Genomic DNA, 16822 nt, shown 5'->3' with positions numbered 1-16822 from the left:
TGAGTTTTTGACAAATGGAATAAGTGTAAAAAATAAACATTTAGTGTCCTGTGTTACTCGATTAAGACAATGTTAAGATTAAGAACATATTCTATACTCGATTTGCCGGTCACAATCAAAGTGCCCATAGGTAAACACTAATTAGTCATTTTACACACCTTGAAATAATTTCAACCTGTAAACAACACGATTTTGAGATAAATCATTGTAATTTGAAAATTCGAATCAAATATAATTCACCTCTTTGGATTTGGGACGGAATTGAAAATCAATAATTACGTAAAGTTAGTGCAAGACGCATAAAAGGTGAGAGATTGAGGATGTGTCAGATTTCAGAAAAATTTGAATTTGTATCAAAAATAATTCTGGTAATCAACAATAATAAAACAATAATTTTTAAAACCATACTATTTCGATGTTAATTTGTAAAATTGGATCTTTTGACAGACACTTGGGGTTTGGAGCTCAAAACGCCTTTAAAATCCAAATAAAATGCATATTTGTAGAACCTTGCATATGATAGTTAAATGACTTACCTATCTAGATGTCTGTATACCAGGTCTGGATGCACTAATATGCCTGTCTAATGAACGGATTAGTTTCACCTGGTCAATGTTGCCTGCAGCACCAATGGCTGCTTCTAGAGGAATCACCCAGAATCCCAATGGGCCCTATTGCCGTCAGGGGTTACAGCCAATCAAGGTTATGAAGCATAATTATACTCACGTACTCAACCTATCTCGTACCTAGGTCCGTGAGCACCACACTCCTCCCCATCCTATTTGAAGGTGTTGGTCCACCCTGACGACCTAACCAAACAGGCTCTAATTTCTGGGATGACTTTCCTGGTTCTAACCAGTACTGGTATTGCAACTACTTGCTTTTTTACAATTAGCACTATAAGTTACAATACCCCTCCCTAGTGATTAAGGTACCTATTCTACCAAAACCACAATTTGCAGATCACAGGTCCTATACCAATGAAACATTTAAATCTAAGATGTTTCGAGGCCTCTAACCACTGATCCAAAGTAAGCACCTACGGCTTAATCAGACCTGTCCACTGAGAGCAACAGCCTCCCCTCAATGCACAGCCTCAGCGCGATAACCAGTCAGTTGGAAAACGCGCAACGTGACCCCACCGATCATATCTGGAGTAGAACTTCTACCTTTCGGCGGACTGAAACATGGAGCTTTGGTCTCCAGGAGTCTAGAATACTCACCTTAATGACCGTCTCCAAATGGTCGCTTGACCGGCAGCTCACAGCAGTGAACTCCACACACATGTTCTGGAACTTCTCCAGCCACCACTGACTGATCCCAAGAGGTATACATCCAACTCACCTAGTGAATTGATCCACCATCACAAGTACAATCCCATGTACCCGTTCCATGGGGATTCTGCCTGGTAATCAATTGTCAAATGGCACTTCTCCTGCCAGTCAACTTACCTGCCTTACACTATGAAACAAGCAGTTTCACATCATGGCCAAAACCATACCAGGTATACTCCTCTTTAACTTGTTCCCTATTACATGTTACAACCTGATGACCTGAAGATGGCAGGCTATGATCATGAGAAATAGCCTCCTTTAGGTCTTCGGCAATACTTATAGAACACCCTAGTGCTTAGGGTCATCAGATCCAGGCACTAACTTGCCTCAACCTTACAATTGTTGCCTAGCCCAGTGATGACAATATACTTTAACATACACAATGTATCACAACTGGCAAGCTATCAAATTTACCCCTTGGTGACTGTTACACTCTTTGGTAAATTCTCTCCATCAGAGACTTTTGTTGCAAGGTATGGCTTGCCATTCCCATCATTGGTGTCAGATGGCTTTCAACCTTCAGACTCTTAGACAGTTGTGCTTCGCCTAGTCCCCCCAGAATATGATTTAATGTCAATTTCTGGTCTGTATTCCTTGACTAGATGCACAGTATCGTCTACCTCCTCAAGAAGGACCCCCAATTATTCTGGGCTCTGTTATTAATATATACACCTACCACAAGGCAATTCATCCAGATGTGTTCCCACATGGTACTCGATACAATGACCCACGTCCGGACTTGTGGCCACTGCACCCCTTTCCCATGCTCACAACCTGGACAGTGTTGCAACACATTAATATACCGAGACAGCTCCTTCAACCACCTCTCCAATTGCCATTGTGGCTCCCGGTCCCCCATAAGCCACCTCAAAATAGAATGGTCATTCCTTACCACAAACAGTCTATTTCCCAGACCCTCGATCAGGACAATTTCTTCTAAAATGCCCCTCCTTCCCACAATTGAAACACAAATAAGGCCCTTTCTTATGGTTTCCTAAACCAATAACCTTATCAAACTTCTGTTCCAACTGTTGGATCGCCCTCATTACAGTAAGGTTATCCAGGGTGGAAGATGAGCTAACCGATGTAGCTTCAACCGCAAAAACATCGCGATTTTCATCATCGCGCCGCCTAGTATCCCTTCTTGCCTTACCATGCATGGCCTTGTACACCTGTTGGTACTTTCTTACAATTTGAATTGCCCCTTGGACACTAGACGGGGACTGCATACAAACATGATGCCCTGCATCTTTGTCAAGCAGCCCTTGGCAGAAACGACTAATAACTTGCTCTTCAATAAATGAGACTGGCAAGCCCTTGAATGCTCTTACCGCCAGAATCAATAGTCTTTCTCCAAAATCTTCCAAAGACTCGTCAGGGTTTTGACAAGCCTGCTGGAATTGTGCTTGAAACGCAGCAGGTAAATCATGTTGCCCATACCGCGCTTCCAGCATTAAGCATAGACTCCTATATGAGTCTACCTCTTCTGTGTCATTCAAAATGACAAAGTACTCCATGGCCTTTCCTGTCAAACACCAGCAAAGACCATTGAGCTTCTCCCCCTCTGACCAATTAGAGGCCTCGGCAAACCTGTTAAACTTTAAAATAAAAGCTTTCCAGGAGCCTACCCCATCAAACGTCAGATGCCTTGGTAATGATTTTAATGTATCAATTAACAAGCTGGGCCTACACCTTTCATGTTCAGCCCCATACCCCCTTGGGTATGATGGTTTACCAATGTCGGCCTCACCATGACAACCCACATGTTGGATATTCTGTTCCTCTAGATTGTGCCAAGGATTTCGTTCCCTCCTAGAAGAGAAATCAATGTCCCTTGGGTTATACCTACTACTAAGATAAGGGTCCCCACAAGATGCATCCTCACCCGATGTAGGTTCCTGACCTTGTCAATCCAAGCATACATGATGATGGTCAATTTTAAACTTCAACGGTAATATAAACAACGCAACAGCCGAAATAAACATCAAGATTATCGCCGTTTTCCTCCATTGACAAAATCTTTCTATAAATTCAAACGTGCCAGTCGGCTATGAACGAAGCCATCAGATTATGTGGTTCCCAAACTTAAAAGCGCTGCGCATTTTGCACAAGGCATGTCTCAAATAAGATCCAACCTTGTCCAGATTAGCTGAATTGTCTAATAGCAAGTCTCTAAGTTGAAAAATAACAATAATAGATCTAAGCAGTTATATTCTGATATAATTCGGTTTATAGTTTTGGGACAAACAATATTTACTGGGTTTTAAATTTGGGCAAGGTACCCACGAGAATTTATGCTACCTGCGTTTACTGACCTGGCTGTGTTGTACACCTGTGACCTGGTAAGAACCCAGGGGTAAAACTCAATTGGCATGTCTAAAGACCTTGTTAACTATTTTTTCTTGTGAATCAGAGACTTACATTACAATATAACTGTGTTTGTGAATGAAATAAAATAAATGTTTCGGGCCTAAAGCGTCACATAGGTTAAGGCTCAAATGATGTCTGTTCTTTGAAAATTGTGTTATATGAGTATAAAACAAAGCAGGCATCAATGGCTGAATTTATAATTATTATTAAATTCTGGTAAAAATAAAAAATATGTCATTTTATTTCATACGTATTCCAAATCATACATTTACAAATGTTAATGATTTACAGGTGCACAAGGGAAATAGTGGTTAACCATGTGTAGTTTAACTGTGATAAGGGATAAGTATGGGAGGGGTCTCTTGATAGGGGGACGAAAAATTATGAATATGAAGGTGTCCAATTGTGCAATCTTGGGCCTTTTTATTGCATTCAGATGCTCTAATATTTTTCATAAATACCGGTAGACTGCAAACATCTGCCATTAAACTTGAAGGTCATAGTCAGTATTGTCCCTAATATTGGTCAAATTATCATAAAAAATCTTCCCTTGATCATATATATATATAGTAAACAGGTGCTGGATATTAATTTTATTCTTGATGATTGAGGGGAGATTATTTTATGATAATTTTGACCATAATTGGCAAGACAAATATGTCGAACGTCTGTGGGTTAGACTATGACTTAATCATTCATTCTGTTATAAACAACCATTAGTTTTTAGTTATTCATCTGTTGTATCTTATTTTAGATAAACTGATCAAAGATGTCAATGTTGTGGAAAGGAATCCCTGTGCCAGTTTTAGTTGCTATAATTCTTCTGATTGTTGGAGGTAAGAATAAGCTACCTAAAAAGTAGATATCTTTTACCACAATGTAATAAATGTCCAATAATTAAAGGGACTCCACTGAGGTTTTTTGACATGATGGGACTGGAAATATTTTTTGAGATTATTACTCTATTTGATGTAGATCTATACTTATAACTTATGTGCAAAATTTCAGATCATTAGCTTTTTCCGTTTTTCCAAAATAATTATTATAATAGTGAAAAATGACCCAAAATTGAAAAGTGTTTAAACGCTTTTCACTCGAATCGGACAGAGAATAGCACAAACATGATTTTCAATGTATTTCTTGCATATTTCTTAGTTATTATGCCCCCGCCATGTAATGGCCGGGGCATATAGTGTTACCCTGTTCCGTCATTCCGTCCTTCTGTCATTCCGTCATCATCAGTTTCCGTTCATTATCTTAATAACGGTTGCACATATTCAACTCAAATTTGACATATGGATATGTCATGAGAAAATACAGGTCAAGTTCGTATTTGGTCATGGTTCGATGATTTTTGGCAGAGTTATGCCCCTTTTACTTTGAAAATAATATGAAATTTTCAGTTTCCGTTCATTATCTCCCCCAACGGTACAACACATTCAACTCAAATTGGATATATGGATATGTCATGAGAAAATACAGGTCAAGTTCGAATTTAGTCATGGTACGACGATTTTTGGCAGAGTTATGCCACTTTTACTTTGAAAATAATATGAAATTTTCAGTTTCCGTTCATTATCTCCCCAACGGTACAACACATTGAACTCAAGTTTGACATATGGATATGTCATGAAAAAATACAGGTCAAGTTCGAATTTGGTCATGGTTCGATGATTTTTGGCAGAGTTATGCCCCTTTTACTTTGAAAATAATATGAAATTTTCAGTTTCCGTTCATTATCTCCCCAACGGTACAACACATTCAACTCAAATTTGACATATGGATATGTCATGAGAAAAATACAGGTCAAGTTTGAATTTGGTCATGGTTCGATGATTTTTGGCAGAGTTATGCTCCTTTTACTTTGAAAATAATATGAAATTTTCAGTTTCTGTTTATTATCTCCCCAACAGTACAACACCATTCAACTCAAATTTGACATATGGATATTTTTTTGAATGCCAAGGTCAAGTTCGAATTTGGTCATGGTTCAATAATTTTTTGGCAGAGTAATGCCCTTTTCACTTTGAAAAAAAATATGAAATTTACAGTTTCTGTTCATTATCTACCAACAGTATTACATATTCAACTCAAATTTGACATATGGATATGTCAAAGGAATGGGCAGGTCAAGTTGGAATTTGGTCATGGTTCGATGATTTTTTGGCAGAGTTATGTCCCTTTCACTTTGAAAATAATATAGATACATCTTAGGAATAGGCAGTTTAAGTTTGAATTTGGTCGTGGTTCAATGATTTTGGACAAACTTATCTTTCTTGAATATTGGAAAAAATTTTGAACTTTCAGTTTCAGCACTCATACTTTTGTGGAAATGTATGTAGCCATTATTTTGGCTACAAATATGAAATATGCTATTTTCAAAAGGATAAGACTGAATAATTTCAGTGCCTTGAACATTGTATGAAAATGGTTTGTGTTAACATTGAAAAGTTTTAAGGGCTTTGAACTTAAAATGAAAACAATAATTCGTGCAAACAAATTTGGAACTAAATATAATAACATCTGAAATTTTGGCTGCATGCGGGGGCATCCGTGGCATGATGACACATTTCTAGTATTTTATTTATATTTCTGTAATAAGTGCTCATGTTGGCCTATGTGAAAAATTAAAATTTTATGTTTTTAGGCTTATTAACCTCAGTGGAGTTCCTTTAACACTGGTCATAGACTAAAGATTTTACCTAAAGCACTAAGTAAAGTTTTATTTTGGCAAGTGCAATTAAATATATCAAAAAGCTGTCTTTTTTAGCGAAAAAGTTCAGCTATAAAGATCACTGTTGTATCATTGTTGTTTAATGTAGCCCACTTATTCAAAATTTTCAAAAAGGTATCGATATGAAACTTCGAATATTTGCTTATTATTAAGACAAGGTGCAGTAAGTTGTTAGACAAGGGGCATAATTCTAAAAGCAACATTTGGAGTTTTGTCCTTTTTTAACTTGAAAGTTTTAACAGACAAACGTGAACAAGGCATGCAGTGCTCTTGTCATTTGGTAGGTAATAACCATTTAAAAGACTAATTAGTCAATTGAAAACTAGGTAAGGCTTCTGTTATTCTAATTGTTGCTTAAATATTAATGTTGATTAATGCATTGTTAAGAATGATGTTCATCATGATTATGCAATTTATGGTATCAGTCTATTTAGACAGATGGCAATAAAGTTGCCATGTTGACTGTAATATTAATTGCCTTACTTGTAGCCCAAACCAATGATCATGTTATGTTTCACAGTGATAGACAACAATGGTTAATGATGTTTATGGATATCATAAGATACCATGTCAGCCAATGAAAATTTTAAAAAGTCATATGCACACAGTGGAGCACCTAAGGTCTTCCCCACCAGTAAAGCAGGAAAGTCGCCACATGAAAATATATTTTTATCACCAAAAAAAAGTGTTGTTGTTTTTAGTTTTAAATAAATGATATACGTAAGGAAAGTTCTTTCAGTGTTTAAATATATATTTCAGGACTTATTCACATAGTAGGTATAGCTACACCATACTGGCACTCTATCAGTATAACAAACAATGTGGTGAGAGATAAACCATATGGTCATCATGGATTGTGGGCAGTCTGCACAACACGTGGTCAAGATGTCATTGACTGCAATAGTCATTCAGATACTAAAAGTAAGGGTCAAAAAATTTTCCTGCTAATAATGTAAACGTTGTAATTTTTTAGAATAAAATTAGAACAGTGTCTTTTTAATAATAAATATGTGTAAAGAAGATCATTGTTTCTGAATAGTTAAAGTCAATTGGGCTATCTACTGCTCAGGGTTCTACCACCATCAGGTAGTTCTGATCTTAATTCTAATGTAATAAAGCAATCAAACTATTCTGCATAGGTCAGTGGTTCAACTCAAATTACAACATCTATGTGCACCTGATGTTTACAATTACCAAATTCACTTAAAGTTGGGGTGTTTTTTCTCAATCTTTACTATGATTGTTGGAATTAAACCGTAACCGAAGGTAAAACTGCTTTATTAAAGTATCACAGTATATGAATGAAAATTAGTTCTTATTCTTAGTGTCTAAATTACATGACTTTCAATAACCAGTGCTCAGATTAGATTTTTTTTTTAAATCAAGTGCTTTGAAAGTTTTAAGATGCTGTGCTTGCGTGATGAAGAAATGATTTTTTTTGTTGATATTTTTAACTTCCTGAATTTCTGTAAATATGTTTCTGTCAGAAATTCACTGTTATGAATTCATATCAATTGGAAAAAAAGTTTCATTTTTAACCAGGTTTTCCGAAGGAAAAAACTGGTTATTAGATTGAGGTATGTCGGCGGGCGGGCGGATGGGCGGGCGGGCGTTCGTAAACAATTTCTTCTGTGCGCAACTCCTCCTACATTTCTCAACAGATTTTGACTAAACTTTCACAGAAGCTTTGTCGTCAAGTGCCCTGGCACATATTGTCGGGTTTTGCGATTTGATAATATTTGACCTAATTGTGGCCCTTTGTTTTTTTCCTTATACAGAATATATAGTGAACAATTTCTTCTGTGCGCAACTCCTCCTACATTTCTCAACGGATTTTGACCAAACTTTCTCAGAAGCTTTGTCATCAAGTGCCCTGGTGCATATTGTCAGGGTTTTGCAATTGGTATATATTTGACCTAATTATGGCCCTTTGTTTTTTTTTCCTTATATAGAATATATAGTGAACAATTTTTTCTGTGCGCAGCTCCTCCTACATTTCTCAATGGATCTTAACCAAACTTTCAGAGAAGCTTGCTCATCAAGTGCCCTGGCGCATTTTGTTGGGGTTTTGTGATTGGATAATATTTGACCTAATTATGGCCCTTTGTTTTTTTTCCTTATATAGAATATATAGTGAACAATTTCTTCTGTGCGCAACTCCTCCTACATTTCTCAATGGATTTTGACCAAACTTTCTCAGAAGCTTTTTTATCAAGTGCCTGGCACATATTGTCAGGGTTTTGTGATTGGATAATATTTGACCGAATTATGGCCCTTTGTATATTTTTTCCTTATACAGAATATATACTGAACAATTTCTACAGTGCGCAACTTCTCCTACATTTCTCAACGGATTTTGACCAAACTTTCACAGAAGCTTTGTCATCAAGTGCCCTGGCGCATATTGTCAGGGTTTTGTGATTGGATAATATTTGACCTAATTATGGCCCTTTGTTTTTTTTCCTTATACAGAATTGAACAAATTCTTCTGTGCTGAACTCTTCCTACATTTCTCAACGGATTTTGTTCAAACTTTCACAGAAGCTTTGTCATCAAGTGCCCTGGCACATATTGTCGGGGTTTTGTGATTGGATAATTTTTTACCTAATTATAGCCCTTTGTTTTTTTCCTTATACAGAATATATATAGTGAACACTTCTTCTGTGCGAAATTCCTCCTACATTATTCATGTTTTACATTGCACATAGTTACATTGTTTGTTGCTTGTATTTGTATTTCAAATACAACATATTTATCTACTATGGTGATAATTGAAAACCTGGTTTCATGGCATTGCCATGTTCCTTGTCTGTTACTGTACTTACAACATGTTTGTTTTATTCAATAGGTGAGGTTGTGGCAACCCGTGCGCTCGAAGTTCTTGCATTACTTTTTGGTGCCATGTGTATAATCATTACTGGGTTGTGGTTTTTCTTGCGATTGGAGCGTCATAGGCTTATTTTGATGATATCTTCTTTGGGGTCAGGGTTTATATCTGGTATGTATAAACTGCTTCTGTTAACTCTTTTATTAGCTTGATTATTCCAAGAATTTTAGAATATGTAAGTCACATTACGGTTGGCTCATTACTTATGTAAGATTTAATCTGAACCACTTTATTGTGTGGTTCACTTAAATATCAGAAAGTATTTAATAAGGAGAAAACGGGTACTATTGGTCAGTATCTAAGAGCCATAACTCTCAAAATTGTTCCCCTTTGTAAACTTTGATTGTAATAGATGATACATCGTTCTTATTGTTCAATCAAGCAGTAGTAATAATAAAGCACTTTTGCCTGCAACAATAGTTTTTATGGAAAAAAACATTACGACTGCTAAACTGTTAAAACTCTACTTAAAATAGCAGGATAATATTTTGTTTTGGAACATTTTTATTCTGTTTACATACAATTATCTCATGTGTTAAATAACAGAGACATTCGGTGTTAAATGGACCATAAGGTAATGATAACAATACAATAGAACTGTTGATAAATTTTATCATAAGGTATTAATTTATACCCTTTAAAGCGGTCTTCAGCAGCTTTTCTAAAGATTAAATGAGCCGCGTCAGGACAAAAACCAACATAGTGTGTTTGCGACCAGTGTGGATCCTGATGCGCAGGCTGGTCTGGATCCATGCTGGTCGCAAACGCACTATGTTGGTTTTGTCGTGACGCGGCTCAAATATGTTATTTTGGGTAAAATGTTTTATTTGATTGTCAGATCATACAAATTAAGGTAGAAAATGAAATTTGGTGACAAAGAAAAATACACTAATAATATAGAAACCCAAACATACCTCTAATTTACCATCCGCTGTCAATATTTGAATCAGTAAAGGGGATGGTTTGTTTCCTGATCTTCTATTTTTAGAAACGAACATCACTTATTTGCTATTAATAGCACCTGGGACACTGTTTTGAGGAAGGCTAAACAGTGATATGATGCACTTTTCAAAGATAATTTTTTTTATCTTTTTTAAATACTTGAAACACTACAGAAAGGTTTTTTCCAACAGAAAATTAAAGCTGAGTGCTGCTTTAAGTAGGGCTTTAACCATTTAGCAATGATTTCAAGCATGCACTATTCACATTGGAGGATATATATACAAACATATTTCTTTTCTTACATATATTTTGAAATTATTCTTTTTCAAAATTTAAACTAGAATTATGTTAACTATAGACAGCAGATATAAAGCTATTTTATACAATTCTACACACTTCTGTCTGTACTTCATGGGCTTTTAATTTATATGAATAATCAGTGTTGAAACATTCTGTATATTTATTTGATTTCTCCTTTTCTTTCCTCAGCTTTATTTGGGTTCATAGGAATAATCATATACGCAGCAGACGTCAATTCCAACAGTCGTGTCACAGATGTCACCAGCGTGTATAATCAAAATCTGGACTGGAGTTTTGCTATGTGTGTGATATCATCTATCTTAGTTACCGTAGCAACAATACTTATTGGTATTGGTACCAGAATGGTGAAATGATCTATTAATAGGTGTTAAGCAATTATTTTTTATCAAGTTTGTTGCAACGCAAAATGAAGTATGGGAAAAATGATCTTTTCAAACGATTTGGTAACTCAGATAGCATTATCTATATTAATGTGTTGAAAAGGTTGAAAAATTTATTTTTGTGATTTTAATGTATCAATAGGCAGAAACTTCCAGACTTTAGGTAAAACAGTGATGTTTATTATATTTTTACTAGTATTTTATCAGGAGTTCCTCTGCTTTATGTAAATTTCTTCTCATCCTTGTTCTCATTTTATAAAAATCTATTTTTATCTTAATCTGAAGCCAACAAATTACTATCTATTTGAAATTTCATTTTGATTTTTTCCATTTCAACACTATGGTACTGCAAGTAAACCTTGTTGAGATAATATATCACCAAAAGAAAGCTGGAATGATAATGTTACGATTTTAATCAATTATAAACATCAGAATCGCTATCATAATTGCAGTAGGATGAATATTTAAAGTTTATTTTTGTTTTGACATTTTTTATAACAGTTGCAAAAATAACAAGCTTCCTAAATTTTAAGCAGTATCCTTTGTAAGTCCAGTAGCTGTCAAGAATTGCTTGTTACTGTCAAATTTACCACCAGTAAGCAACTTGTGCTAGACCATGTTGAATTGAAATGCTTTAAAACCACTTATTTGTGCTTTACTTCTGGCAAATATAAAATCTTAACAGGCTTCATTGAACTGTGTAGATAGCCACAGTGTAAGATGAATCCTTACTAATGTGTACAAAACAAATTAATCAAGAGTATATAGTCAGCTTGTTAAAATGTAAGAAGATTCAAACACTTCCCTTTCACAATTTGTCATTTTGAACAAATGTTACATTAGAATATTGTTAATATTGTTTTTTTACGAAGGCCTATCCTTGACAAAATCAAGCGATATTTTTGTCTTGCATTTAATATATGTACATCAATTACATTAACACATCTAAGAATTCTTCTGACATGCTTGAGATAAACAATGTAAAAGTGCAAATGATGTGGAAACTAAAATTGTTTTAGTTTTCTAGGATGGACTTCAGTATTGATTGCAATGTTTTTGATACTAACTCAATGAGAGACATAGTTAGATATTCCGTTCTGATAATATTAATAACAGATACGTAGATAGTAAAGAAAAAAATGTTGTGTTGATTATAGACTAATGACAGCATTACTTTTTTAAAAACTTTTTTCTATAGAAATTATATTTTTATATACATTATATGTAAGTTAAATTGTTTCATGTGAGAAGTTTACTTGTATATGTTCAAGTATATTTTCCCCCATTCTTTTGAGAACTGTAAACATGAAGATAACTGTATCAATATTGCAATAGGAGGAATTTTTTCTCCAAACAAAAGCAAAGACATTTATGTGACTGGAAATAGGTCTAGAAAGAGAAATTGATACATTGTTATGTCCCCTGTGTGTTTAAGAAATGAAGTAAACATTTAGGGCAATTATAACTAGGTGCAATGTTAAGTGTCATGAGATTGAAATACTTGCCAGTATTGTCCATCTCATTTAAAAAAATATATAATATTATATAAAAAACATAAATGCTTGGGTTTTTTCACTTCATTTATCTCTTTCCAAATACATGTATATAGATAAATAAATGAAAATTTGAACAATGGTTTAATTTTTTAGTTTTAAAAATGTGTCGTCAAAACTCATACCATGGACCTTTAGAATGGCCATTTACTGATATTGTTATTGCTGGGAAATATGGGGATGTGAATATTAAATTTTCAGTAATCTAGAACAAAATGAAAACCCAGTTTATAAGATTATTGTTGATATAAAATTTTAATGCTTAGCGTTTATTATTTCATAGTACACAGATAAATGTGAATATGACACGTAAAAAATGAACAAAAAGAATTTTTTATTGAAAAAAGGATAAATTTAAATTAAATCAGGTGTAGATTTAATCAGATATTACATTTTGTATATTAAAGGTGATTTGTGATAAACATGTAGGCAATTCTGTTTTGCTATTATTTGTCAGATCATGACTGTCAAGTATTAATTTCTATTCAGATTATTTTCATTTTAAAAAAGAAATTTTTAGAAGCACACCCCAAGTGGCTCTTTTTTGTTTAAACAGCGTTGGAATATGACTAACACTATGATACTGTAATCTGATGCAGATATATATACATGTATTATATACAGACAATATTGTCATGACAAATATTATTCTTTCTATGACATGATTTTTATAGCTACATTAATCAGCATTAACTAAATTGTTACTCAGAAAAAAGACATATGCAACATATCATTATATAGATTAACCCTTACCATGCTAAAAATCTTAAATGGACTTGTCCGTTTTTTAATCTGGACAAGACCATTCATCATTTTTAGGGAAAATTTCAAAATATGTACTGACTGAATAACAAACAGTGCTGACCATGATGAGACAGCATGGAAATACTTTCTGATCTTGGTCTGCACTGGGTATCTTCTGTAGTGACCAGTAGGCTGAAGGAAACAATTATTTACTAAAATAATTATGCATAATTATATAGTATATCCTGTGCTATGTGCCTTACATTTTGATTCTTTTGAAGTTAGGTAAATGGTAGTGTAGAATGACAGTGTAGAAGATAGCTAAGGTCACTAGTTTTAATTGAAACTTTAGTGAATAAACAAGGTGTGTCATTACCTGTAAGGATAGATATATTTATAAGTAGTGTTTATTCTTAATAAAATATTGTGTTTCAATCAAAATACATAATTAATTTTTTTGTGCTTTTATGGTTATATAATTATAGGAATTATTCAACAACTTTATTCTGGAACAACGTTAATTTTTTACATTCCAGTTTTGTTAATAAATTTTTACAAATGTTTACATTGTTAAGATGAGGTACTATATTTTTATTGATACTATACATGTAAATGGCAACATATTTTTGTATTATTCTCTGTTCTGTGTTGTGTTATGTAAGAGCTTGATTATTTATAGACTTGTAAGGCCATAGCCCTTGTGTTGGCAAGGGTGAACACATCGTTATAGCTATCTGTGTAACCTCATATCTTTTGAATGTGTTCCATTGAAACTATGCAATTTTCAGGCTATAATTGGTTTATTCTAAATTTATTTAATTTGATTATGTAAGAAGCGATAAGCTTATTGACACACTTTTGAATCCGTTCCTTGAATCAACTAGTATTGAGAAATTGAGTGTAAAGATTCTTGCTCATAGAAACAAAGTCTTGCCCTTGACAGAGTTTGAACCCAAGCGGCTAGTGATCATTAGATAACTAGTCAGGTGACCGTGTGTTAACTACTCGACCATGCTGCTACTTCCTAGATTATAATTGTTGAGTCATGCTCAAAGGCATGTAACTTTATCACAGATTTCTACGCAACTATATAGCTGTTAGTGAACATTGAGATTTTTAATGCAAGTTCCATCTCCACAATTACTGGAGATATTTACTTGAAAATTCATAACTATCTCCAGAGTTATAATTGTAGGTCATGTGTAAAGGTCCATAACTCTAGCATGGATTTTTATTGAATTGAACCTTTTTGAGTTCTTTGATGGTAGATAAGTGCAAGTTTTATCTTGATGGCTACTGAAAATGTTCATTACAAATTTCACCTATATCTTTTGAGTTAAATATTCACTTTTGAAGATCTTTAAATGTAGCATTTATTTTCACTGAATTACTCCCTTTTTTGTGGTATAAAATGAAAATCCTGCTTATACAGTTTAATGTTCTTCTACTATCAAGTTTTAAGGATAGTCAAGCACTCTTGTTTTGTTTTTTTTAAGTCTTTGTCTATGATACTCTGTATTTGAATAAGTAGTTTATTATACATTGTAATCATATAATGAGGTATAAATATTAATAAAAATGACGCCAGTTAATTCGGAAGAAGTTGTCTGCACCTGTCATTTGTAACAGCACCCCTGTTACCCCTAACCACCTAAAGTAGCATTTACTTTGATTTTGGAACTAAAAAAGAAGTCCTTCTAAAGTCTCTGCCGTGCCTGGGAACAATCAGCTGGTAAAATTATCTACCTAAATTCCCCCTCTCTGCAGTTAAGGCCTTTGCCTTTTACCTGAAAATAACATTACTCGATATGTATTAGGGAACTGCTAAAAGGTAATAAAACCTTATCAGTTACCTTACTATCAGGGGTTATAAATGATAGGTGAACAACTGTAGGAATTAAACTAAGGTTGTGGAAATATATAAATCATAATTATGAAGTCATAGGTGTATTCTTATTATAATTTATCATATTTGTATAATTAGAAATGACTTTTGCCACCGTTGAATGGAGCTTCTCATGTCAATTTCTCTTGGGGTTAATTTAACATCCAATTAAACCATTTTGAGATAAGAATTTCTTTATTTAAAAAATAGAACAATATTATCGTTATTCTAAAATATGGTGTTTTATAAGTCTGCAGTTAAATTTGTCAAATTTAAAAATTGATATATACAGTATGTAAATCAAAAGTAATGGTAAAAAGTATATGTTGAACTTTATATGAGTAAATAAAATTTAATAATTGCAGAAAGTATAATATGTTGTTATATTTTTGTATATGTGGATAAAATTATGCATAATTATGTGATAAAAATGGGCAATTCAACATGCAACTGTTTATTGAAATTCATGCCAAAACTGTATTTAATATTATAACAAAATTATTTTATATCAAACATCATTCCATGAAAAAATGTTTTCACATTCATGTGTTCATATCTGAATTTAATTTGCACTTTTTACCCCGCTTTTTATGTATTTAATTGCCAAAACTTGCAGCAATTTATTGACAGATGCTTGTTAAAATTTCATACTGATATTATCTTTTTAACATTATATAATCTTGCTGAATAAACTAGATCAGGTTTTTTTAACCAGGTTTGCCAATACAAAACTGGTTATTAGATTGGTGAATGTGAAGGACAGGTGGCCATCAATTCTTGTGTAGGCAACTCCTACATTTCTCATGCATTTTTCTTCCAACTGAACTGTCATAGACTGTATGTCATCAAATACCCTGATAGTGTTGTCAAGATGATCTTATTTCATCTTTTTTGACACAACATGACAGATCTGTTTTGTTATTTTCTTGTTGATTTTGTACATTAAGGATATATATTGTATTTGTTGCAATAAGCCTTTTTAACCATATGCTGATCTCACTTCAGATTTGAGTATCAAAATTTAATATGAAAAAATCTTAGTTTTGCTGAAGAAGAGAAAAAAAGATAAAACTTTATTTTACTCAAAAATTAAAAATATTACAGTTTAACATTAATGCATAGATCCCTGACCTATCTAATTCTTATTATCAGATTAGTGGATACAGTAACAATTTCACCATAACCTATTTGTTAACAAAAGAGCACATGTCAATGTTTGTGGTTCAATTTATTGTTATTGAAATAAAAGGTCAGAGCAGGGATCTATCAATAGTAAGTAAGGTAACATTAAAATTTTTCTATTGTCAGACAAAAAAATGGGGAGCACCCTGTAATGGGAATGTGATCCTAGCATCCTTGTCCTGATCAATAACTAATGAAAGAGTTTATGTAAATAGAACATTGCCCATAGTAATTAGATGACCCTAATTGATTTTGAGATCATTAAGTCAAAGGTCAAGGTCACAGTGACACTTGATGTGAATTTTTTGTCTAACCAATAAATAGAGTTTCCTTAGCCATAGTTTCGTGAAATTTATTAGTACCAATACTATTTCATATATATTATATAATTTATGACCTTTATGAAATATGCACAGGTACGGGTACTAAAAATTTAAGTCTCATATAGGTATCAATTGCTTGTATGTTTCAGTTAGGGAACAGTGTCCAA

The 16822-nt window shown here is 33.6% G+C and overlaps 1 protein-coding gene across 1 annotated transcript; it reads left to right on the top strand.

Moving 5' to 3' along the window:
• The first annotated feature begins 102 nt into the window (after positions 1–102).
• Positions 103–13426, top strand: LOC132726298 (uncharacterized). The gene is made up of 5 exons (XM_060711639.1): positions 103–306; positions 4459–4540; positions 7198–7359; positions 9287–9436; positions 10757–13426. Exons 2-5 carry the CDS (start codon positions 4474–4476, stop codon positions 10939–10941), a joined length of 564 nt encoding a protein of 187 aa, XP_060567622.1. The 5' UTR covers positions 103–306; positions 4459–4473; the 3' UTR covers positions 10942–13426.
• The last annotated feature ends 3396 nt before the right edge of the window (positions 13427–16822 follow it).

The sequence above is a fragment of the Ruditapes philippinarum genome, unplaced genomic scaffold (genome assembly GCF_026571515.1).
Source record: "Ruditapes philippinarum isolate M1 unplaced genomic scaffold, ASM2657151v2 ctg281_1_1_1_1, whole genome shotgun sequence".
Classification (NCBI taxonomy): Eukaryota; Metazoa; Mollusca; class Bivalvia; order Venerida; family Veneridae; genus Ruditapes; species Ruditapes philippinarum.
This window is presented reverse-complemented; position numbering and strand designations above follow the sequence as displayed.

Coding starts and splice junctions, on each gene's coding strand:
- LOC132726298 (XM_060711639.1), top strand. CDS start 4,474: ATGTCAATGTTGTGGAAAGGAATCCCTGTGCCAGTTTTAGTTGCTATA. Junction 4,541..7,197: donor AATTCTTCTGATTGTTGGAG/GTAAGAATAAGC, acceptor TATATATTTCAG/GACTTATTCACATAGTAGGT. Junction 9,437..10,756: donor GGGGTCAGGGTTTATATCTG/GTATGTATAAAC, acceptor TTCTTTCCTCAG/CTTTATTTGGGTTCATAGGA.